Below are 25,062 nucleotides of genomic sequence, written 5' to 3'. Positions count from 1 at the left end.
AGATAAAGGGCATATGTGTAAATGAGTATTACAGAAAGATTAACACACACAGCAAATTACACAGGATATTTGTGAGGCTTAGAAACATCATTGGGCAAGGGAAAGATTTCCTCATATGAGAAGGTTAAATTTGTATATATTATTGCATAATTGTATCTCAAAAACTAAAACAAATTGCTCTGTCCATGCATTCAAAATTGTGAAAAAATAGTTCCCGTAAACCTCTAATAGAAGCGTTTTAACAATATGTTCTTTTAATAAATGTCCCTGAGAATGCTTAGTTTATTTAGATGCGCGAGTCCTAATTTACATTAGACCATAACTAAGCAATAAGAAATAATGCACACTACCTGGAATAATATCTTTGTTGTGGTGGCACTCCTACTGAAGGCAGCATGGTCTCTTCACTGATTGTAATGTACTGTATTCTGACCACTTTTAGGTGGAATTTTCTAGGTCCAGTATATACACAAGAAGCATGTGTATGTAGGTTTTCATTAGTTGATTAACAGGGGTCTGTCACTTGGGACTCCACTGATCAGTTGTTTGCTGGGCTGGTGTACTCAGGTACTGAGCTGATTTCTGCGGGAAGCAGGCAGCTCTTTTCCAACTGCAATGACCTGACTCAGTATTGTAGGCTAAGGGTCCATTTACATCAAACAATTTATTGTTTGAATAAGCAAATGATATCAGAATTCGCTCAATTCGCTCGTGCAGCCTGTTTATTAGAGATGAGCCAACGTACTCGGATAAGCACTACTCGTCCGAGTAACGTGCTTTATCCGAGTATCGCTGTGCTCGTCTTGAAAGGTTCGGGTGCCGGCACGGAGCGGGGAGCTGCAGGGGAGAGCCGGGAGGAACGGAGGGGAGATCTTTCTCTCCTTCTCTCCCGTCCGCTCTCCCCTGCTCCCCGCCGCAACTCACCTGTCAGCAGCGGCGCTCCCCGAATCTTTCAAGACGAGCACAGCGGTACTCGGATAAAGCACATTACTCGGACGAGTAGTGCTTATCCGAGTACGTTCACTCATCTCTACTGTTTATACATGTCGATACATCTTTGGCTCATTCAAATGAGAAATCGCTCAGTCTTTCACATTCACTGTATAAGTGAATGAGAACAACTGAACGATCAGTATTTAAACTGATCGATTAGTGAATGAGCCAAAGATGCCTGCATAAAATGAACAATAAATGAAAAGCATGCAATCGTTGGCTGCGTTTACACAGAACGATTATCTTTCATTTCCGCTCGTATGAAATTAAGCTCCTACGCATTGCAATGAGAACTTTGCCTGTAATACCCAGTCCAGCCACTGCAAAAATCAGCAGAGATCAGCTGATTGGCAGAGGTCTCAGGCAACAGATCCACTACTACTAATCTACTACTGATAGCCTCCCCTTTGGATTGGCCATCAATAGTTTACTATTGGACAACCCCTTTAAAGCTGTCCTTTAAGATTAAAAGCAATGCGTTTTTACCTACAGAAACGGCACCACTCTTGATCTCAAGGCTGTGTCTAGAATTGTGGCTCAGCCCCGCTAAAGAAAATACAACCGAGCTACAATATGAGACATAACCCACATGCAAAAGCAATGCTGTTTCTGGAAAAAAAAATTCGTTTCAAACTGCCCTTTATAGAGCTTTTCTATGGTTATTTTACATTAAGTTTGTTCCCTTGTGTGAATGTATCAGACATATATGTCTAAAGTATCTCATATAGCAAATTACTACTGATATGTCTTATCACTTGTCTGATACTGTACTTAATTAACATTACAATTTAAAGGATTCTATGGTAGTAAAAGAAAGGGTCTTCTCTTCTCTAAAAATACTGACCCTCTTGCTCATTGGCTGTCTGGTTTTGCAGATCATCCCCATTCATTTGAATGCTAGCTGAGCTACAATAGCAGACATATTGCCTAGATAGGTAAGAAAGCAGACTATTTCTCTAATCTGATACAACCCCTTTAACCAAGAGCATTTTAATTCAAGCTAATTCTACCATACTGATTGGACCAATTATATATAATGGATCCAATGTATAGTAAAAAACTTTTCAAAATATTCGCCAAATTTGTCATTATGTCCCTAAATATTTCAAAAGGAATCTGTTGTGTCCTATAAGCTCCATAAGCCAAATTATAGTGCTTGTAGGACAGATAATGAGCAGTCTGTGGATGCGCTTTGTATACTGACCCGTTTCTGTGCTGTCATAGTGGAAGTCAACGCTTGGTCAGTCAGTTGACCCTTTTCATCAGCCAGTGCATGCACACACACTGTCCTCTAAGGGAGCGTGTGTGCATTGACTGATCAAGCACTGACTTCTATCGGTAAATGGGGAGTTGGGTAAGTATACAGAGCACATCCCCAGACTCCTCATTCCCAGTCCTATAAGCCCATAATTTAATAAATGATAGTTTAAAGTAGTTTGATTTGCTACTCAATGTTAATGTTCTACTGGGTCTCCTTGTTCTAGCAGGACAGAGTCAAAAAGTAAAACTCCATCCCTGAAAAAGTAGATAGCATAAAAAACCCTGCACAATATAAACTAACGATAAAACAATTAAGCACAAAAACAGAAGCCAGACAATTGAAATGTACATGCTGGTTCATTATACTCTATTTAAACCCTTAGTAGAGAACACACACGGAACAATGCACAGTTTTTGCTGCCAACCGAATGCATTGGAGAATCAAGTTGTTAAGTTTTGATATTTTCTTTTTAGAAATTTAAGAAAATAACAAGTAAATTAATTATTCTATTATATTCTAAGCATTGGCAAATCTGTGAATCGGCAAAACAGTGAATTAGAGGCAAATGATTTTCTCAACTCCATCCAATGCTATTGTTCTGTTATCCTTCACTGTCAAGTCCTTAAACACTAGATCCTATTTCCTTCCATTGGGGCTCCAATCATTATACAGCTGTATAGACCTCCTTCTACCCTCATAATGTTTCAGACTCGCTGGTGGTGGAAGTGACCATCAGCTCAGCTGTTTCCTTCAGAGTCATAGACCTTAAATGAAGCAGCAGCACAATACTCGGCCACCACTCAATTCCTCCCCACCGCAATTATTCATTATTAACGGGACAATCCTTTTAGCTGAATGATTTAATAGAGCAAGGAGTCCCCATACTAAAAACGTGAAACACCATTGCCTAGTCCATTTGGAAAATACTGATATATACTGCACTAATATTGATTTCTACAAAGAACAATTATGGGATATGTGACATACGTGATAGGAGGTATTTTTGTCTCAAACGTGTATGGCATATCCACAGAATATGCCATGTAAGACTCCATTCACATCTTGGTTTTGCTTCCATTCAGGGGTCCTGTTTGGATGCCCCATCAAAATGCCCAAAAATGGAACCCCTTGACCATTACTGAAAGCTGTTGAAAGGAAGACCAATTGGCCTCTGTTTCAGGTGTCTCCATTCATATCTGTCATTTTGTGCACAGTCCACCACGCTATTCTTTCTGGCACAAAACACCAAAAATGAATGGAAATCAGCAGTTTTCAATAATTCCTGAGATAGGTTCTTTCCCGGCAATATCGAGTGGTTTTGTTTTGGGGATTTTGAAACAGTCACCCTGATGGAACCCCTGGATGGAGCCGCAAATGAGATGTAAATAGAGCAAAAGTTAGATAAGGGCAGGTTCTACCTATGAGACTTGCACCCATCTCCTGCTTTGGTTCCCAACCACTGCTGATCCGGCTATGCAAGGTTTACATGGGTGGTCAGAATTACGATAACAGTTGAGTGTTCTTCGAGTTAGAAAAACAGCGTAGCCCACTGTGCTATGATTTTTTATGTAACTCCTATTGACTTCTATAGTAGGTACGTAAACAGTGTAGCTCAGCTACACTCCTCTGTTTCCGTAATCCTGATTACCCAACCATCTTATAAAGAGTAGTGTTCCCATTTCGGACATGTTTGGCTGAGGTGAGAACACCTCTTTGAGTTGCTCTATGTAGACTGAGAACTTACTCAATTTTTTCACTTTGTTATCCTGGCCTTAATCATTAAAGGAATCTTTATTTACATAAAATTCAGAAAATCCTTTTAACTTTTGCCAATGGATGTTCGATGGTTTCTTGGCCACCTAACATCAAGACCTTATCGTATAAGATATGTGTCCCCTTTTTCTTCCAAACTTGAAATCAATTTTACCTTATTACTATACTGACATTGACTTTAAGGTTTTAGAAGAACATAATGAGCGAGTGTAAAAAAGAACATCACAACACAAATATTATTTTGCCACCACTGGGGACTATTGATGGGACACACTGAATGTTAACAGCAGTGTTCAGCTCAGAAGATTTACCATTTAGGACAGGTAAACTTCCCAACAATAACACACAGAAATTCAAGATCTTTTCACATTTTGCTATTATTTGGTCTATTCATTATTTTCAGCCATGTACAGTTTGACTGTATGGCAAAAGACTTGACTGTAACACTCACAAAAAGCTGACCTTTTCAATTTAATTATGCGTACAATGATGGGTAAATGTCAGGTTTCAGATGAAGGTTGGACATTTTGAACCTTGGATAGAGTGACAGGTATCTTTGATTCTCCAGGAGCCGGGGCTTTCGTCACGGGGTGCACATGAGCTTTAAGGTCTGCTATTCTTTCTTTAAATTTTTGTTGAAGATACTTCTCTTCTTTGGAGTAACTTTTAGCAAAAGCAGACATTAACAGACATGCTGCTAATGTAGTTCCTCCAATGCAAAACATGATTGCGCCTGCCAATTTACAAATATCAAGAGCTCCATTGAATTGAACTGCATGGCTATCCACCACAAAAAAATCATCTTCTCCAAAGGCTTCCACTTTTGGTGACATCAGAAACCCAACTGAAAGTACCGTTACACCTGTCAGCATGAGGGCAACGCCCAATATGAGTCCGACCTGAAAGGAATGAATGCAAGGTCAGTTAGGCAGAATAAATGTTTGCACCAGAGCACACAATGAATATATATAAACATATGGTAAAGGTGAGTGGTACTGGTCAGAATACTAAGAGGTACCATATGCTGTCCATTGTTTTGCCTTTTTACCACTTGACACTCAAGCCAGTTTTGGCCTATGTGACCAAGCCCAATTTTTTAAATGTGACATGTTTCACTTTATTTGGTAATAACTTTTGGAAAGTCTATTACTAAAGATGAGCGAGCATACTCGTTAAGGTGAGTAACTCGAGAGAGCATCGCGTTTTTTGAGTACCTGCTGGCTCATCCCTGAAGATTCGGGGGGGGGGCCTTGGGGGTGAGCGGGGGGTTGCGGAGGGGATCGGGAGGGAGGGAGAGATCTCTCTCACTTTCCAGCCCGCTCCCCTCTGCCGCCCCTCGCCACCTGCAGCCCCCCTGAATCTTCAGGGTCGAGCCAGCAGATACTCGAAAAAGGCTATGCTCTCTCGAGTTAACGAGTATGCTCGCTCATCTCTATCTATTACTTATTCAAATGATTCTGAGCTTGTTTTTGTGACAAATTTTACTTTATACACATGGTAAATTTTGGTTATGATTTGGAAAAATTTGCATTTTTTTCCAAAATAGGACACTTTCTGCTTGTAATACGGATAGCTACACCACACAAGACAGCTAATAAATGACATTTACTCTATGTCCACGTTATCTCAGCATCATTTTTTTACTTTCCTTAAAGGGGTTGTCCCGCGCCGAAACGTTTATTTTTTTTTTTTCAACCCCCCCCGTTCAGCGCGAGACAACCCCGATGCAGGGACTTAAAAAAAAAAACGCTCAGCGCTTACCTTAATCCCCGCGCTCCGGTGACTTCTATACTTACCGGCTGAAGATGGCCGCCGGGATCCTCTTCCTCCGTGGACCGCAGCTCTTCTGTGCGGTCCATTGCCGATTCCAGCCTCCTGATTGGCTGGAATCGGCACGTGATGGGGCGGAGCTACACGGAGCTACACGGAGCCCCATTGAAGAAAGCAGAAGACCCGGACTGCGCAAGTGCGTCTAATTTGGCCATTCGACCATTTTAGACGGCGAAAATTAGGCGGGCTCCATGGAGACGAGGACGCCAGCAGCGGAGCAGGTAAGTGAAAAACTTTTTATAACTTCTGTATGGCTCATAATTAATGCACAATGTACATTACAAAGTGCATTATTATGGCCATACAGAAGTGTATAGACCCACTTGCTGCCGCGGGACAACCCCTTTAACTTATGAGATGAGCTTCCTGACGTCGAAGATGGAGGGAGAGGGAACAGCAGTGCTTTGTCACTGTGATGGCTGTGATTGGCTGTCACAGCCATCACATGCCTACAGACCACGCTGATTGGTCTCCAGGCAAAGTTCTATGATCTGAGCTGTCATTTGACTTTCAGATCATGGAGTTCCTGCACCGCGACGGGACTCAAGAACATTTTAAAACATCCCTGCAGATAAAGATAAGAACATACAAATGAATTCCACTTAAAATGATTGTGACTCATGTTTATTGATTCCACCCTTCACATTCTGTAGACTTTAAAGAAGGCCCATTAGAGATGTTTCCTATAATGCTTACCTATACTATGGCACCCTATGGGCCCAAGGTGTACCTCTGTGAGCCTAGAGGCCATATGGCAGAACATGGACTGACTGCAGTTCTATAATAGAGAGCTATAGAGATCTTGTGTGAAGGTAGACAGTGTTCATGCACACACCTCTAATTTGATCACATAACATTGTGTTCATATGTCAATGTGTTGTGATAAATTACTGGTCAATGAATTAAAGGGAATCTCTCAGCTCGAAATCGCTATCTAAACTGAAGGCAGAATATTATAGATCAGGAGAAGTGGAACAGATTGATGTAGAGTTTTATGAAGAAAGATTTAGTATAATATTTTATTCATTTATATCTCTGCACATCCTGAGCTGAACAGTCCAATGGGCGGTCCTATCAGTGATTGTCAACTATCTGTGGATGACTGTACATACAGGGGTAGCTGTCAATCACTGATAGGACTGCCCATTGGACTGTTCACCTCAGAATGTGCAGACATTTAAATGAATAAAGTACAATAAGTCCAACAAAAAGAAAAATCAGTGCCAGCACTGCATGTGCAAACATCCACTTGGTTTATTAGGGATGCTGCTCAGCTTTAGGTTCAGACAGTTCAAACATCGCATCAAATAATGCAAAAAGCAGCACTCACTGGTTATTTTAAAATGTGGTTTTCTTTATTTCATAAATGCAAAAAGCTACCGGGGGAAAGACCGACACGTGCAACAAGCTTGAAGAAGCGTGGTGTCATGTGAAACAGCTGTCCTGTTGCACGTGTCTGTATCTCCCTTGTTGCTTTTTGCAAGGTTTTTGCTTGATGTGATGAATAAATTACAAGTTATAATGAATTTTTCCCTATAAAACTATATATCCATCTGCTCCGCTCCTCCTGCTCTATAACATCATGCCGGCAGTTTGGACAGCAAGTTCGAGGCGCCAGACTCCCTTTAATGCCAGAAATGATGGGTCTGCCTGCTATATTATCTAGATTTTTGTGGATTTTTGGTAAATAATAGAAAATTGGAAAACAAAGGTTGGAGATAATGATAAAATTCCTCCCCTTCTTGGTGACTATCTGGTCATGGAAAGCTGGGTCAAAGAAGGTACTGGAATTATCCAGAACTGCGGGGGATGGGTATGAATGAGATTGTAATATTCAGTGTTACTGGCCCCAGGAAACTTTAAAAAGGACACCAAACACATAATGGGAGGAACCTATTGTTTACCCATTTAAGGGGTCTTTTAAATCTACGAATAGACAATGTAAATATTGCCTAAATATTAAAAATAATGAAACGTCCCTCAATAGCAACACTGTAGGTAAGGAATTTTTGATCAATTCCTTTAAGAATTGTTTCTCCATGACTGCTAAACTCCCTCCCTCTTCTCTTCCCCTCTCTCGTCCCTTCCAGCTGTTTGCAATGGGGGGGCATAGGGAGGGGTGGGGGTCTCTCTCCCCCCTGCTGGCCCCTGCCACTCCCCCCGCATGCTCGCTCATCCCTAATAATGAGCACTACTACAGATTGGAGGCAACAAGGGACATTATTACTTTATTGAAGGCCACAGGGGCGTTATTATTTAATTTAGGTTATGAGTGTTATTATTTAATGTACATAACAAGGAACAATATTAATTTAGACCCTGAGGGGCATTTTTACTAAACGTATGCAGCGAGGGGGCATTACTATTTAATTCATACCATAAATGATATTATTATTTAATTTATGCCACAAGGGGCATTATTATTTTAATTTAGGCAATAAGGGGCATTTACTTTTTATTTTTGGAGGCTGTAAGTGGCATGATTACTTTATTTATACCATGAAGGAAATTAATTTTAAATGGAGGCCATGAGGGCCATAAGTACTGTAATTTTGGCCATGAGGGGCATTAATATGTAGTGCGAGCTATGAGGGGCATTATTACTGAGTGTAGCACTATGGATGGGAAAATTGTGTAGAAGTTTGGGAAAACACAGCCACATGGCTAAAAAATTAAGGAGTCAAAGATGTCTGTGTGTTAATTCTGCAGATAAGTTGTGATGGGGAGAAAATATCTAGGCATCTGGGCCAGAAGGAGAAGAAAAGGGAAAGTGAATGACTCCAGTCAGTGAGGATATCATCTGTAATCACTTTATATAATGGTACTGTAATCACTTATGTAGTCTTCTAGCGCCTATATAGAGCTGGTATGTACTGGTATATGGTCACTGTATAGGGTAATATTGGTCTTAGTACAGTGTTTTTTTCAGTAACACCAGTGGTGTTATGTGGTCACAGTCTGGAGAATTATTTGGCCTTCATATAGTGATGTTGGTAATATTGATCTTTGCTGCGGTCTTTATTCAGTAACAGTATGTTGGTATTAATTGCTATGTGATCGTTATATGTGTTAATGGTGTGACGGTTTTATCTGGCTCAAATATAGTCAAATACTGGTCTTGGTATAGTTGGCTTTGCACAGTGACAGTATGGAAGTATTTATAAGGGTCATAAAGATTGCCTTTTTTTCACTTTTGCAAAAGTAATTTTAATTGTATACGTTTTTTTTTTTTTTTTTAATATACTTTATTAATATTTGTCCTGCTAGTTACATTATTTAGTCCCACCAGGGAAGTCACAATGTGATCATTTGATCGCGTTTATTATGCTTTGGTAAACTCAGTAAAGCAAATAATTATTCCTTGCAAGTCTAAAAATGCAAAACAACCTAGTAGGCTTTACTGATGGCGCAGCCTAACAGGCATCCAGCTGTAGGATACCTGGAGGCCTTCCCTAGGCCACTAGCTGCCATGATCACCCATTGACATACTGTGATTGCCTTTGTGGGGGGCTGATGGGAATAAAGGGAGCCTCCTCCCTCTGTCTAACCATCTAGATAGTCACTATTGGCCATGGTATCTAGGGAGATAAGTGACTGGGATCTCATTCTGCTTTGATCCTGGCCATTACAGTGAAAGCCTGGCTGTCAGTCAGCACATAGCTCTTGCCGTAATCATGCGGGTGCAGGACCTATAATAAAAGATCATCATAGAGCCAGTCTATGATGTTAATCTATATCATGGAGACTTAAGAGGTTAAAAATAGGTGGTGCCTTAGAGGGATATTCCCATCTTGGCTTTTTATAGCCGAGATGGGAAACTGCTGCCATGGTTACTGGTCACCGGGTCGCGAAAAAAGCCAAGAGCTTAGAGTTTCCGTCGCTCTTGTTGAAGTGAATGGGAGCTGCAGAAACAGTGTAGCATGCTGTGCTCTCCCCGTTCACTTTGATGAGAGCTAAAAAAATAGCACTTGGCTCTTTCCAATAGATGGTTAGTACATATATTTATATAGCTTTTCAAGCTATGGAGTTTTGATTCTGGTCAGCAAAGTCAGCCCAGATCTCATGCTTTTGATCAGCACTCCTTCCCAGTATTCCTATGGGTAGCATCTTGGTAGTTTCAGCATGATGCTAAAAACTACAATTTGTGGTCAAAAATAAACAAATGACTGGCACTACCTAACTAATGTAGGCACACCATATGCACAAGAATTGTTCAGAACAGAGAAAAGGATCATGTAGCTACTACTGCAAAAATATCTGAACATAAATATAGGAAAAAGTAATATCTTTTCTTTTTATACCATAGACAGTATTAAAAACACTTAAAAACACTGTTGTGCATATCGAATATCAACAAAGTGCACCATTATGTGTTAGGGATGACTGAAGAAGTCACAGCGGGGGGATACCCATGGGGTTCTCTCACCTCATCCCCGTTTTCATCCCCGTGGTTCAGTGGGAATTTAGTCCCAGTTGTTTATAACGCTGCTTGATACATTATTTTGTACCTAATCTTTTATATATATATTGTATATTGCTACATTAATGTTCAGATATTTTGCCTCAGTGTGTATATAGTACGTGATCTTTATCTTTCTTTTATGCGAGAAAACTACAGTTCCTGGCACGCAACACAGCAGGAGCCATATGGTTGGCCCACTCTTCCCCTTCAAACACTTCCCTCCTCCCTTGCTGTGATGTGATTGGCTGGGATGACTTGAGCATCTATGGAAGTATTTGGGTGTTCCAGATCAGGACTAGTCTGCCTGACACTCGTCTCTCTACCCCACCTTCTATCTGTCACCCAGGCAGCTGCCTTAGCATCCTGCACCTCTATGCTTCCATCCCTAGCCCTATATACCCCAGTGAGCCTGCTCATCGAGCTGCAAACTCATCACCACGCTGTTAATTGCACATAGTGTGAATGTTGATAATTTAGATCCAGAATTGGGGCCTCCGCATGAGCAATTCTCTCACAGTATGCCCCTTTAACCGGAGGTTTCAGGAGAGCATATTGTACATGCCAAAGGATGCACATTGGGTAACATTGACAACTGATGCAGATCTCCAACAGCGGTGTAAAACACAGTAAGCACAAATTTAAAAAAGCAACCCACAAATAACAGCTACCATCCAAGGTCCCTTTTATCTCAAGTCACCGAACCACAACTCACAACACTGCACACTATAGACTAGTGCATGCTCACAAGATCCTGCACTTACTGAAGAAGAACAAAGGGGCGGAGCAACGTCTACTGGGAGTGTGAATTAAATAAAAATTTTGGGGGGGGGGCAGGGGGGAATTAAGGTGCTACCTTTTCATTATTCGCCACCGTGTGAAACGGGTCGTAATAATTTAGTTTGGGAAAAATTAAAATATGCGGACTAAAAGCGCACGTCTTTTGGCCAAGAAACTCATTGGAACAAGGAAATTACCCTAAAAATAGGATGATTACACATCAATTTTGTACATTTCATATGTGTAAAGAAAATATTATTCCGTTTTTACTTTCATTGATGTTTTGCCCTTTTTATGTTTTTCTCTATCCCCTTCCCTTACTGTTTCTTTACTCTTGATTCTTACATCTTCTTACTGGTTATTATAGTATTATACACAGCCGTTTCTGAGGAAGGGGCTGCGTCCCCGAAACACATTAAATTGTCTGTTTTTAGTAAATCAATAAAGAAGAATTGAGTTAATTTCCTTGTTTCAGTGATTTTCTTGGCTAAAAGACTTGTGCCTTTAGTCCACATATTTTAATTTTCCGCAAGCTGCACTCACTTAGGACCTGTTCATATCACATTTGGCTATCCCGTCATAACATCTGTTTGATTTTTTTTTTTTTTACAAGATTTGTGAACGGATCATTAAATTTTCAATAGGGCTTCCATCATGTTTAAAAGTATTCGTTTGTCTACATCTGTCAAGTTTCTGGCAATTTCCTTTTTCTAAGAAGATAAACAAGTAGACACTGCTTTAGTCTTCTGTCCCTTTGAAAATATTGGATCAGCTTTTTACAATCCAAATCTATAGCAACAGGATGTCACATTATAGGTATCTTGTTGTGTCATCAGTTTTAAAGTCCGTATTTTCTTTGAATAGACTAGCATTTTTTAAAATCGTACTTTTAAATAAGCAAAAATAAATAAATAAAAAGAGGATCTCGTAGAAATTAATATAAATGGCCAAAAACTATTATAATGGACACCCCCCCCCACCAAAAAACAAAAGCAAGTAAAAGAACGTACTGGAGCTTCATTCACACTTGCACTTCTGAATAGTCACAGGTTATATATATATATATATATATATATATATATATATATATATATATATATATATATACATACAGTATATAAAACCTGCATTTGGTTAACCATCAGGAAGTAGTCATCCATAAGTTCAAAATCACTTCTGCCACCAGTTTGGAAAACGAAGAAGAAAGAAAGACTGATGAGAACAGCATAAGGGATGAGGAGCAGGGACAAGGCTCCGGTTTGTGTACATGTATGTCTCTATCCATTTTGTGCAGACCATGTTATTTCAGTATCATATAAATGCCAGGTAGTCATTGATCACAAGCCTGATTGTAATCAAACTACTAACAACAACCTGTCCGTCAATGCGTGAGTGGGTTTGTGAGTGACTTACATGCTCCACCCCTGGTCATATGACGGTGATGTCACCTAAGGTTCTTTATCCCCATTGAGGGAGTTACATGCTGTGCTGCTGATCACAGGACGGTGACATCATTACAGGTCCTGTATGCACATAGCTGCTCTCCGGCTAGGTGTTCATTAGTATTCCATAGCAACTGAGGCTGCCAGGGGATTATAGTCCGGCAGTAATCTGTACACGGATGCAGGACCTTTGATGATGTCACCATGATATGATAAGGGGTGGAGCATGTAACTCCTGCACTAGCGGTGAAGGACCTTTGATGATGTCACTGTGATGTGATCAGGGGCCAGAACATGATGGTGTCGTCATCACAGGTCCTTCATCTCCAGTGCTTTGCTGCTTCTGATCCCTGTTGTATGGGATTTAAATGTATGTAGCAGTGCTGTGTGTGTGACATGCATATAGTATAGCTGTGTGGTGCATTGTGCCACCAGAAACACTGGTACTATAATTGCCTAATAATTACTACCGGTAGTCATATTGTGATGCTGATTTGGAGATTTTCAAGATTTAGCGATAGGCCTGCTGACATTGCAGAACATGCCACACTTCCAACACACAACATGAGTGATCTTACTTGTGTGAGTGGCTTCACGTTGAGCCATGTGCCGTACTTAGTAAAATTTAGGGCTATCTGACAATTAGACTCCTCAATCCATCCATGTGTTGCAACATGAATAGCGTTTTCCACATATGCTTCTTCTTTTATCACCCTGGATTGAACTCTGAAGGAATGTTTGAAGCCGGTGGGGCAGTCACCTTGACTTCAGCTATCCTGCCTAGTAAACCTATTATCAATGCATACTATTTGGCCAGCTTCCCTTCTGGAACTTTGTATTTTGCAGTGTAGATATCGATGCAAAGTCAATATTCTTCCTAAACAATTGAACTTTTATTACATCATTAGAAATAAAAATTTTCTGGATTCTCATATGGCTAATAAAAACTGTAGGTCTAATACTTGGTAGATGTTTAATAATGAATGAGTACTCTACCATGTTCAGAGTGCCCACCATATCTTGTTTAGAGATGAGGGAGACTACTTGGACGAAAAGATTCGTGGGGCGCCAGGGGGCGGGGGGCGGCGTGCTGGAGCGGGGGGTTGCAGAGGGGAGTGGGGGGGGGGGGAGAGAGAGAGCTCCCCCCTGTTCCTACTGCTACCCCTCGCTCCACCACGCCGCCCCCCGCCCCCCCGGCGCCCCCCGAATCTTTTCGTCCAAGTAGTCAGTTACTTGGAAAAGCGGTGCTCCAGTGCAAAAACACCCGAACCGAGTACGCCCGCTCATCTCTAATCTTGATCCTTTGAAATACTGCATGCTTTCTGGAAGATTGAAAAACAGAATAACTGTCATAAAGAAAAAAATACAAAATGTAACTAAATATTTCTTATTTTTGGCCAAAAACATACCCATGATCTGGGGCATCAGTAACCATATGTGCAGAGTGTGTTTTTCATTGTAAAATAATAATAGGTAATGAGGACTACTTACCTTCCAGATAATTGAGCTCCACCTACTAGGCGATCTCTGTATCTGAAAATCATCATCATATTCCCATATTGAAGCTGTGCAGTCCTCATAGAATTGGTGCAGATAGGACCGAACTCCATAGCGATGGTAAGCTCCTTCGGGAGTATTTTGGGACTGCTTGGACCCACAGATGTCAGCGCACGAACTCATCCTTGTAACCTGAAATGACAAACATTTATGAAATATCGAATGGCAAAAGCTGTTGGACTATTCACATATAGGTTTTAGGTGTAGACAGAACATTAGAATCAGTAATGCATTAATGGCTTAAGTATGGGCAATCTAAGTTTAGTTCTGTGCTTATGTTGTACTAGTGACATGCATTGGCACACATAATGTTGTACAGTGGTGCAACTAAGTGGATAAATGTGATTGATGTAAAATCTAATCCATTGTCAAAATTACAGCTTCTCTATGAGAAGACCATATTTCCATGTGCTCTAATGTTAACACAGAGCTTTTACCTTTTCATAGGGCCGGTGATCATAACTAAATGAAACTTTTTTTGTTCCTTTGCAGTTTTAAAATAAACCAGTGTTTCGCAGGCTGGGTACCAAAGATCCCTGGGGTTCTACAAAACAGGCTTAACCCTTTGCAATCCAATTTTGGATTCAGGGTTTCCTAGGGGGTTTTCTCTTTCTGTCATTATGCAATGGCGCCATCTGCTAGCTAGAACCAGTGCAGCAGTATGTGACATGCTGGAGAGGCCCCCGACAACAGAGCGGCCAGTAATATGCACTAAGAATACCCTGCGAGACATCTTCTGACATCGGAGCTGTACACCCCCTTAATTAGAATGTCTTTAGACTTCAGACAGTGGATTGGAAAGGGTTAAGGGTTCCCCAAAGTGAATGTTACTTAAAAGGAACCTATCACCATCGGTTCACCCCTAAAAGTGACCGCTGGCCAACAGAGAGTGAAAGATCAGTGACTACTAATGCAATCTCTTTCTCTAATAGACTCATGTACCTTGGCAATTAGATTCAAAAGTTTCCGCGCCCCATGTGCAAATAAGCAGAGAAAAGTCACTTTGCCAAGGAGATTTCCGCTGATTCATGAGCTATCATGCTAACTATGCCAGCTTTCTCTTGATAGACAACGTTTCTTGCGTAGCAGGAGATGTGACAAGCTGTCTATCAAGACAAAGGGGGCAGTGTTTGCTTGGCAGCTCATGAATCAAAGTGACTCTTCTTGGCCAGATGACTCTTCTCTGCTGAGTTGCATACAGAATGGGATAATTTAAGAGCCTAATTGCAGAGGCACATGGGCTCATTATGAAAATAGAAGTCATTGATTTTTCATTGGACGTGTTATAATACTGTCATCAGAAAGTGGCCTTAGGGGTAGAATAGTGGTGACGGGTTCCCTATAACCCCTAAGGCACCAAACCATTTTTGCTTTTTGTTTTTTACCTCCCTGTCTTCAGAAAATCATCACGTTTTAACTTTTTCGTCAACATAAGCATATGAGAGATTATTTTTTTTGGTGAGATGAGTTGTGCGTTCTAGCGGTACTTTTTAATGTATCATATAAACTGCTGAAAAACTTTCAAAATTTCTAAGTAGGGTGAAATGGAAATAAACACAACCCGTGTTTTTTTTGTGTGCGGGGGTTATTGTTATGGTCTGCAGCCAAAATGACATTTTAACTTTATTCTCTGGGTCAGTATGATTACAGCGATACCAAATTTATAGCGTTTTTTTGTTGTACTACTTTTTAAAAAAATGTTTTTTTTTAAAAATTGCTTTCTGTCACCATCTTCTGACCATCATAACTTTATTTTTCTGTTGATGGGGTTGTGTAGAGGCTTAGTTTTTGCAGGATGACCTGGAGTCTATGTCCATGCCATTTTGGGGTACATTTGATTTTTTGATCACGTTTTCTAAAACTTTTCTTGGAGACATTAGTGACCAAAAAAGTGAAATTCTGCCGTTCTATATTTTTGCCTTACTGTGTTCACCAAGCAACATAAATAATTTGTTTTATTAATAGCCCTGCCTTTTACAGACCTAGTAATACCAAATATATTTATTGCCTTTATTGTATTACTTTTTATGTCACAAATGGGAAGAGGGTTTTTCAAAAACTTTTAATATTTTTTATTTTTTGCAATAATTAGAAAAATATTCATTTTACTTTATTTTACTTAATCGTTTGATAGCTTATACAAATATACTACAGTATTTCGGTATTGCAGTGTATTGTTTTCTGGCAAACATTCTGTTAAGCCCTGCCACGGCGAGAACTTAAAAAAAACAAACATCAATGGCAGCCTTAGGGATTTTAACAAGCTCCCAGGTTGTCATGACAAATGAGCGGCTGCCCAGAATCTCATCGTGAGTGAGTTGTTCAAGTGACAAAGGGAGCGCTCTCCATCTGTCAGGCCATTTAAATGCCGTTATCCGAATTGCCAGTAGTATCTAAATGGTTAATGGCCATGATTACAGTTATCTCCAATTGTGGCCAATGGGGCAGGGTGTCAGTGTGACAGCCAACACCTGTAGTGTATGGAGTGGGCTTATCTCCTTAACCCACACCATACAAGTCCTGCACACATCTGACATTAGAAAAGGTTGACTTTTCATAGGTAACATGTAAACCTAAAGATAGACATATTTGTAAGATTCCTTTAGAAGTTTTAAAGGGATTCTGTCACCACCTTTAAGGTGCTTTCTCTGAAGCCAGCGCAAGACAGTGACAAGTATGCTGCTTACTGCGACATATCTGCCTTATGTACAGCACCAGTCAAAAGTTTGGAAAGAAGCTTTCCAGTTTTTTTCTGCATTGCACATCTATATTGATGACATGAAAACTATGAAACACATATACGATGAATAAGATAGTAAGTAAAAATGTGTTAACCCTCTCCAATCCAATTTGTATCCTGGTTTTCCTAGGGGGCTTACTCTTTTTCTGCCATTATACAACGGCGCTATATGCTGGCTAAAGCCAGTACTGCATGAGGTGACACGTTGGATAGGCTCCGACAGCAGAGAGGCTGGCAATATACAGTAAGAGAACCCCGCTGGATGTCTTCCACCATCGGAGCTGTACAGCCTTAAATCATAATGTCTGCAGACGTCAGGCAGTGGATTGGAAAGGGTTAAACAAACAGAATATGTTTTATAGTTTAGATTCTTCAAAGCATCCCCCCTTTGCTTCGATTACAGCTTTGCGCACTCTTGGTATTCTCTTAAACAGCTTCATGGGGTCGTCACTGCTTTCCAACAGTCTTGAAGAGTTTGCAGAGGTGCTGAGCACTTGTTCACTGCTTTTTATTCACTTATTCCAAACTATTTCAATTGGGTTAAAGGGGTTGTCCCGCGAAACAAAGTGGGGGTATACACTTCTGTATGGCCATATTAATGCACTTTGTAATATACATCGTGCATTAAATATGAGCCATACAGAAGTTATACACTTACCTGCTCCGTTGCTGGCGTCCTCGTCTCCATGGTGCCGTCTAATTTTCAGCGTCTAATCGCCCGATTAGACGCGCTTGCGCAGTCCGGTCTTCTTCCTTTCTGAATGGGGCCGCTCGTGCCGGAGAGTGGCTCCTCGTAGCTCCGCCCCGTCACGTGTGCCAATTCCAGCCAATCAGGAGGCTGGAATCGGCAATGGACTGCACGGTGCACCGCATGGTGCACCGTGGGTGAAGATCCCGGCGGCCATCTTACTTAGGTAAGTAAGAAGTCGCCGGAGCGCGGGGATTCGGGTAAGTACTGGCGGTTTTTTTTTTTTTATTCCTGCATCGGGTTTGTCTCTCGCCGAACGGGGGGGCTATTGAAAAAAAACAAACCCGTTTCGGCACGGGACAACCCCTTTAAGGTTGATTGTGGAGGCCATGTCATCTGACGCAGCACTCCATCACTTTCCTTCCTGGTCGAATAGCCATCATGTATGTCATCATAGCCTGGATGTGTATTTGGGGTCATTGCCTGATTGAAAAAAAAAGAGTGGTCCTACTAAGCGCAAACCAGATGAGATGGCATGTCGCTGCAGAATACTGTAGTAGCCATGATGGTTAAATTTTGAATAGATCCCCAACAGTGTTACCAGCAAAGCACCTCTGCACAATCACAGCTCGTTTTTCGAGCCTCACAATGGGAGCCATGCATGTAAAAAACATCCATTCACTTTTTCTGCACCTTATAAAGGCATGGCAGTTGGAACCAAAAATTTCTAATTTTGACTCATCAGACCAAAGTACAGATTTTTACTGGGCTAATGTCCATTCCTTGTGTTTCTTGGCCCAAGTAATTGTCTTTTTCTTGTTGATGTTTCTCAGTAGTGGCTTCTATGTAGCAATTTGGCCATAAAGGCCTGAGGAGATGGATCTCCTCTGAACAGCTGATGTGTCTGGTAGTCGATCTCTGTGGGGCATTTATGTGGTCTCTAGCCTGAGGTGCCGTTCATTTGTGGTTTCTGAGGCCAGTAAACCTAATGCACATATCCTCTGCAGCGGAGGTAACTTTTAGTCTTCCTTTCCTGGGGCGGGTCTCATGAGAGCCAGTTTCGTCATAGTGTTTGATGGTTTTCATGGGGACACTTGAGGATATCTTCAAAGTTCTTGATATTTTCCGGACTGACTTTCATGTCTTAAAGTAACGATGGACTGTCGTTTCTCTTTACTTAGTTGAGTTGTTCTTGCCATATTGGGGATTAGAACAGTAGCTGAATAGCGTTAAACATCTTATAGAACTGTCTACCAACCCGACCTCTGCATAACACAATGGATGGTCTCAAATACATTAAGAAGGCAGAAGGCAAAACATTTCACAAATTAACTCTTGATAAAGCATGTCTCTTAATTGAAATCCATTCCAGGTGACAACCTCATGAAGCTGATTAAGAGAATGTCAAGAGTGTGCAAAGCTGTCAATAAGGCAAAAGGGAGCTACTTTGAAGAATCTAAAATATAAAACATATTTTGGTGTAACACTTGTTTATTTGCTACTTAATGCCATATGTGTCCCTTCATAGTTTTGATATGAATCTACAAGGTATGACAAAAATCTAGAAAAACCATCGAATGAAAAACTGTGTCCAAACTTTTGACTGGTTCTGTATCTGTGAAGTAGTTTGTCAGAAACTTATATTTTTGTTCAATAAATTTTATTGGATTTTAACCTTAAGGCAAAACAGTTACATTGACACGTAAATGATATTAAACATGGACAGAGCACTCATGGCCCTATGAATCTTATTGCAATAAATTCCTATTCAAACAAAGATGCGTTTTGCTTGTAATTTGTCATCTCGTAAACAGTAACATATGACAAGACAGGGGTTTGGGACCAGGGGGGGAGGGAGAAGTGGGAAGAGGGGGGGTCCAGGTATTGGGTACAATGGTATGGAGGCCAGCCTTGGTCGTTTGGTTTTATGTGCAAGAACCTGTTTGTAGCCATCTGGTGAATGAGGGTGTCTCCTGTATATCTATCCACAATGGCCAGGTCTTATAGAAATTATCATAGCCCTGGGGGTCATCAGTTAGCCTCAGTCTCTCCATCCGGGCTATTTCGTCCATTGCCCCCCACCCACGCGTGTCTGGGAACCTCCCTGTCCTGTTTGCAGAACCTGGGGATTGACAGGCGGGTTGCCAAAATGAAGAATTTTAAGAGGCCTTTTTTGAGGGACAGGGTGTTGGGGGCAATCGACAAAAGCGCCAGCTCCGGTGTCATGTCCAGAGTCTCCCTGCACGTACTCGCATACAGGTTTTTCATTTGGTGCCAGATGGGTGCGACCATGGGGCATTCCCACCAAATGTGAAGCATCGAGCCGGTCTCTGCTTTGCAGCGCCAGCAGGTGCTCGAGGTTGATGGGAAGATGGTATGCAATCTTTCCGGAGTCATGTACCATCTAGATAAAATTTTGAAGTTTAGCTCCTGGATTCTGCTCGCGATGGACATCTTATGTGTGAGCAGAAAAGCCCTGGACCAGAGCTCCTCTGGGACCGGCCGGCCTAGCGCCTCTTCCCACGCCCCCACCCACCTGGGGCGATGGTCGCCTAGTTTTTCGTCTAGTAGTTGGTTATATAGCAGAAACTTATATTTTATCAGTAGCAAAACACATATAGGACTATAGGAAGTAGACTATAAGCGTCAGTTTTAAAGTGAACCTTCTCTATAATAACATAGTTTTATGAAAATATTTATTACTTTTATAGGTAGTCCTATAAACAGAATCATAATGTCATCTTAAAAAAAACATACAGGAAAGTTTGTTCTTTTGCATCTCAGTTGGAATGCCTATAAGGCATTGCCTAATGTAATGTATATGAAAGAGAATTCACATCTGCAGCATTTATGGAAACGATAGATGAAATTAATGCCTAATAGATGCAAATCCCACTTCTGACCTCTCTGTTGAAATCTATAGGAGATAATGAAAGAGCTGCTTACACTTTATGTAACTTCCATAGGCTTCAATGAGGGCCATACACAATCAGAGCCACCCATCCATTGAATTCTATGGATGAAGCATTAGTGCAGGGGTGAGACCTGTCTGTCATATTCTGTCGATATGCAAGAAATACACTAGAGTTGAAAACTTTGTTAACTTTTCTTTATTCTTCTATATTAGTAATTAAACAGAATCTGTCAGCTAGAACATGCTGTACAAACTGCCGGCATCATGTTATAGAGCAAAGAGATGATCGGATTGATATATAGTTTTATGGGGAAAGATTCAGTAGAACTTGTATTTTATTCATTTATATCTCTGCGCATTCTGGGCTGAACAGTCCAATGGGCGGAGCTATCAGTGATTGACAATTACCGCTGTCAGACACAGCTGTCAATCATTGACAACTAAAATATGAACTTAATATTATTGCACTGATTGCAATTTATATTACATGGACCCATCCAACATATTTATGAGATGATGATAAGATACAATGAGCAAACGTTCCTGATGATAGCGCTGTAATAGTACGCAGCTGTTAGTATACAGCAGTTTCCCAACCAGGGTTCCTAAGAACACGGCAGCAGCTGCCACTTTTGCATTAGGGCTGGTAGACTGATTCCAGGCTGCTCCAAAAGGTTTGGCATGAAGGCAAGCAAAGCGCACAACAAATCTTGGCCAAAACACAGCACTGGTTGACAATTATAGAATACTCCGAACGCCCCCATCAAGGTTTACTGAAGCAGAGGTAGCATTTTCTGGGAAAGGATAACAGGTTTTCTAGTTCTTCTTTAGTAAAAGGGTTACAAATTACTGATCTACTTGATACATTTCATGCACAGAATATCTATGCAAAAGAGTATACACCAGTTGCAGCTAAAACTTGGCAATAGATGCTGTTGTCTATTGCCCTGGGGTAGCACGCATCAATTCCTGAAGGACTTTTTAATGAAATACAGAGCAGATTTAAGGGGAAAGTCCATTTTTGAATTATATTTTAGCATAGTTTTGTCACAAAAGCTTCTGACATCCACAGCGGTATTCCGCTTTTACAATGAATATAATGTATTGTAAGGCCTGAGATAACAAATATGCAGTAAGAGCTCAGCTACTGGGTCAAGTGACTCAAATTTCAGGTGGTGCAATTGGCAGAAATGTTACTTTATCTCTTAAGAAAAAACTAATTTTGATATGAATAGAAAGGGGAAAATAAGTCTAGCGAAGTGCTTGTAAACTTACTCATTTTGTATGTCAATTTATACTGGAAGAGATTGGAAAAAGTAGATCTGTGCAGAAATTCGTCCTGTCCGGAGTCACAGCCCGCTGATTACACATATGGCCTTTGTTATGAGAGTTTTAGTTCTGATCTCGGCCACCATGAGTACAAAAGGTAGCAATGCTATCTAAAAAAGACATAGGCAAACCGGAGCAAGTTCAGAGAACTACCAAGACAGTGAGTGGTCTGCAAATCATGTCCTATGAGGAACGGTTAAAGGATCTGGGAATGTTTAGCTTGCAAAAAAGAAGGCTGAGAGGAGACTTAATAGCTGTCTACAAATATCTGAAGGGCTGTCACAGTGCAGAGGGATCAGCCCTATTATTTGTACAAGGAAAGATTAGAAGCAATGGGATGAAACTGAAAGGGAGGAGACACAAATTAGATATTAGAAAAAACTTTCTGACAGTGAGGGTGATGAATGAGTGGAACAGGATGCCAAGGGAGGTGGTGAGTTCTCCTTCGATGGAAGTCTTCAAACAAAGGCTGGACAGACACCTGTCTGGGATGATTTAGTAAATCCTGCAGGGGGTTGGACCCGATGACCCTGATAGTCCCTTTCAACTTTATCATTCTATGATTCTAATTCACTATGGCTATTCATAACCCTCCTCAAGATTGTTTGAGGTGTGGTCATACACCTCAGACTCAAGTCTCTGACATTTTTGGGTTTCCTTCACTCCCTTCCTTTCTTCTTCTTAGTTCTGATCTCGGACATCATGAATAAAGAAGATAGCAATGCAGTGTGGTTATCAATAGTGAGGACCATGTGGTCAGCAGGCAGGGTTGGCCAATCATGGCATGGCACACTGGCGTTGGCTAACTGTTACAAACACATACAGATTACTATAAAGTGTGGTCCTTGGGATCAAGCAATCAGAGACTATACTCAGCAGAAGACATATACTAAACTGTGATGCACATGTCAGAAATCATAGATTTCAATAAAGGGACTGTATCATGAAGTTTGGCACTTCTGAACTTTTCTTACAACCTCTGCAAACCTCCTTTAAGTATCCTAGATTGAAATGACATTTTCACTCCACGTCACAATGAAAACTGTGGAAAAGTAGATGCAACAGAAGGAACAATATAGAAAACAGCCCTCTAATTCCCATAATATTCCAGGCAAGCATTTTCACTGAAGTGTATAAAATGTTTAGTGCATGAAAGCAGCTTCTCTAGCTTGGCATATACCCAATGTCAGCTGCTGCGATTATTATTTCTCAATGTCACTGTGAGGCCATGAGATTTTATTCTTCACGCCGATGAACAAAAACTGCTGGATACAATGTTTCTCATATTGTGCAAAACAATAGAAATGATAGTAAGCTGCAGACACAAAGAGAAAGTCAAATCAAAGACAGAGGGATGTGGGGAGATAGTCAGTGGAAAACAGATCTGCCAGGAGGAAGTGGTGGGTGGAAAGCTAACATTTGTGTCACTCCTCCCCCAACATCCAGTCATATAGGTTTAGCACTGATCATTCTGCTCCTTAGCAACTAAAGACTGTAAGCTGGGAACGCTAATAAGCATAGAAATTAGGCAGGCAAATAAGGTTAGCACAGAAGTCAGTATTCCTTGCAAATAAATAACAAACTGCCAGAGCCCATTTTCCACTATAGTATTACAGGGTGCTAAGAAGTCAGATTGTGACATCTGTGCGCAAATTAACTCATAGGAGCTTTAAATATACACAGACTGGAGTCACATCCTCTTTATTCAGTTTGGGTTGCCATCACAAAGAATTATACACAGATACATGTTAAGTATGGCGAACCCATCGATATGGGGGGGGGGGGGGGGGGCATAGGCTGAACTGGATGGACATATGTCTTGTTTTCAACCTAACGTACTATGTTACTATGTTAAATGTAGCCATGAAACTGGCATTGCACTGTTTGAGAATTCTCTAATGAGATAATGTACTGTTTTAACTGTAGTCTTCTGTAAATCCACAAAAAAAAATAATCCACTTTTAGTTCTGCTGCATCTAAGGAAACTTGACATGACTGCCCAAGATGGCCCACATGCTATTATAGATTAGGCCCTGGCCTAAATAAAACACATCCTGAGCTCCTTGCTCGCTCCATGTTATGCTTCTTCACTGATTTTAATTACGCCCTAAAATCAAATATCTTTGCCCAAATCTCTCATAAATGCGACAGACACAATTCCGACAGCTTGTAATCTGCAGAACTGCTCCCAAATACAGTATACCTTCCACATAGGTTTTTTAAAAATCTCATTCTCCTATAGAGGTAGCAGAGCTGAGTTTGTCTGCTAGCACCTTATGTCTAATCTATGGTTTTTAGAGATTATAATACACAAATGATGACTGCTCCATCTGTAAATGGCAATGTCATACAGACATCATGTAACATGACAGATCTGCAGGTATGTCAGGGTGGACAGCCTGATGCATCTGGATTGTATCATCTGATAACCATATTAATGCCTCCCCTCCATCACGTCTGGAAGGACAACTCCTCTGTCCCTTCCTCCCAGGTTTGTCCTTCGCTGCTGTCCTGTTGCTCTCCATGGTGCTGATATCCAGCTCGGTGCACGCAAGTGATGACGCCACTGCCACCATCTGTGCACCCGCTACACACAGACCCTCCACAGTGACCTCTATATATCGCACCTACCCATTATATAGACTCCGTATATGCAACTTTTCCTGCATGCACTATCTGCTATGCACTATTGTCGGCAGCTGGCGCGATGCATGAGCGCGATGAGCTGCTGCCGGCATCTGTAAGCGCAGGGTGGTCCGTGCTCCCCCCTGCCCTGCTGGTTACCTTTCCTGGGACCTGCTGTGCCGGCGGAGCTGTGCTGCTAGCTGCAGGTCTGTCCTCGCCCGGGTCCCATCCCTCTGAGCTCTCCAGCCTCACACACACGTATTATCTCCAGCCTGGTGCCTGCGCACTGAGGCCGCCTGTGTGATGGGGAGGACAGGGCATCACACATCTACAGGGGAGGGACACGACTGACGACAGGCAAGTCTGCCAAGTGCCATCATGGTCACATTGGACTCACTAATAGCAATGCTAAAGAAACAGATCAATAGCCCAGCGCCCTCCTTCTTCTGATGTCACTGGGATGGGGGGGATTCAAGGCTTTTCTATTGGTTCTAAGTAGGTTAATGGTGGGAAATAAGTTTTGGAAGTGGGATGCACTACTAGAAAATATTCTGCTGACCCAGATCCTCCTATTGCTGCTTGCTTCTAGAATGTGCCTCACTTGGAAATGATCAGTAGATCTGCATTAACTCCTTCACTCCTGAGCAATTTATCATTTTCCTTTTCTCATC

General features: G+C 41.3%; 1 protein-coding gene across 1 annotated transcript; it reads right to left on the bottom strand.

The window, feature by feature from the left end:
• Positions 1-1,029: 1,029 nt before the first annotated feature.
• NRSN1 (neurensin 1) lies at positions 1,030-24,735 on the bottom strand. Its single transcript, XM_066579427.1, has 3 exons — positions 24,551-24,735; positions 14,030-14,227; positions 1,030-4,926 (listed from the first exon to the last, which is right to left on the bottom strand). The coding sequence occupies exons 2-3, from the start codon at positions 14,216-14,218 to the stop codon at positions 4,528-4,530; spliced, it is 588 nt and encodes a 195-aa protein (XP_066435524.1). The 5' UTR covers positions 14,219-14,227; positions 24,551-24,735; the 3' UTR covers positions 1,030-4,527.
• Positions 24,736-25,062: the final 327 nt, after the last annotated feature.

Source organism: Eleutherodactylus coqui, chromosome 9 (assembly GCF_035609145.1).
Source record: "Eleutherodactylus coqui strain aEleCoq1 chromosome 9, aEleCoq1.hap1, whole genome shotgun sequence".
Classification (NCBI taxonomy): Eukaryota; Metazoa; Chordata; class Amphibia; order Anura; family Eleutherodactylidae; genus Eleutherodactylus; species Eleutherodactylus coqui.
Note: the sequence above shows the minus strand (reverse complement) of the source record. Positions and strands in the feature narration are given on the sequence as shown.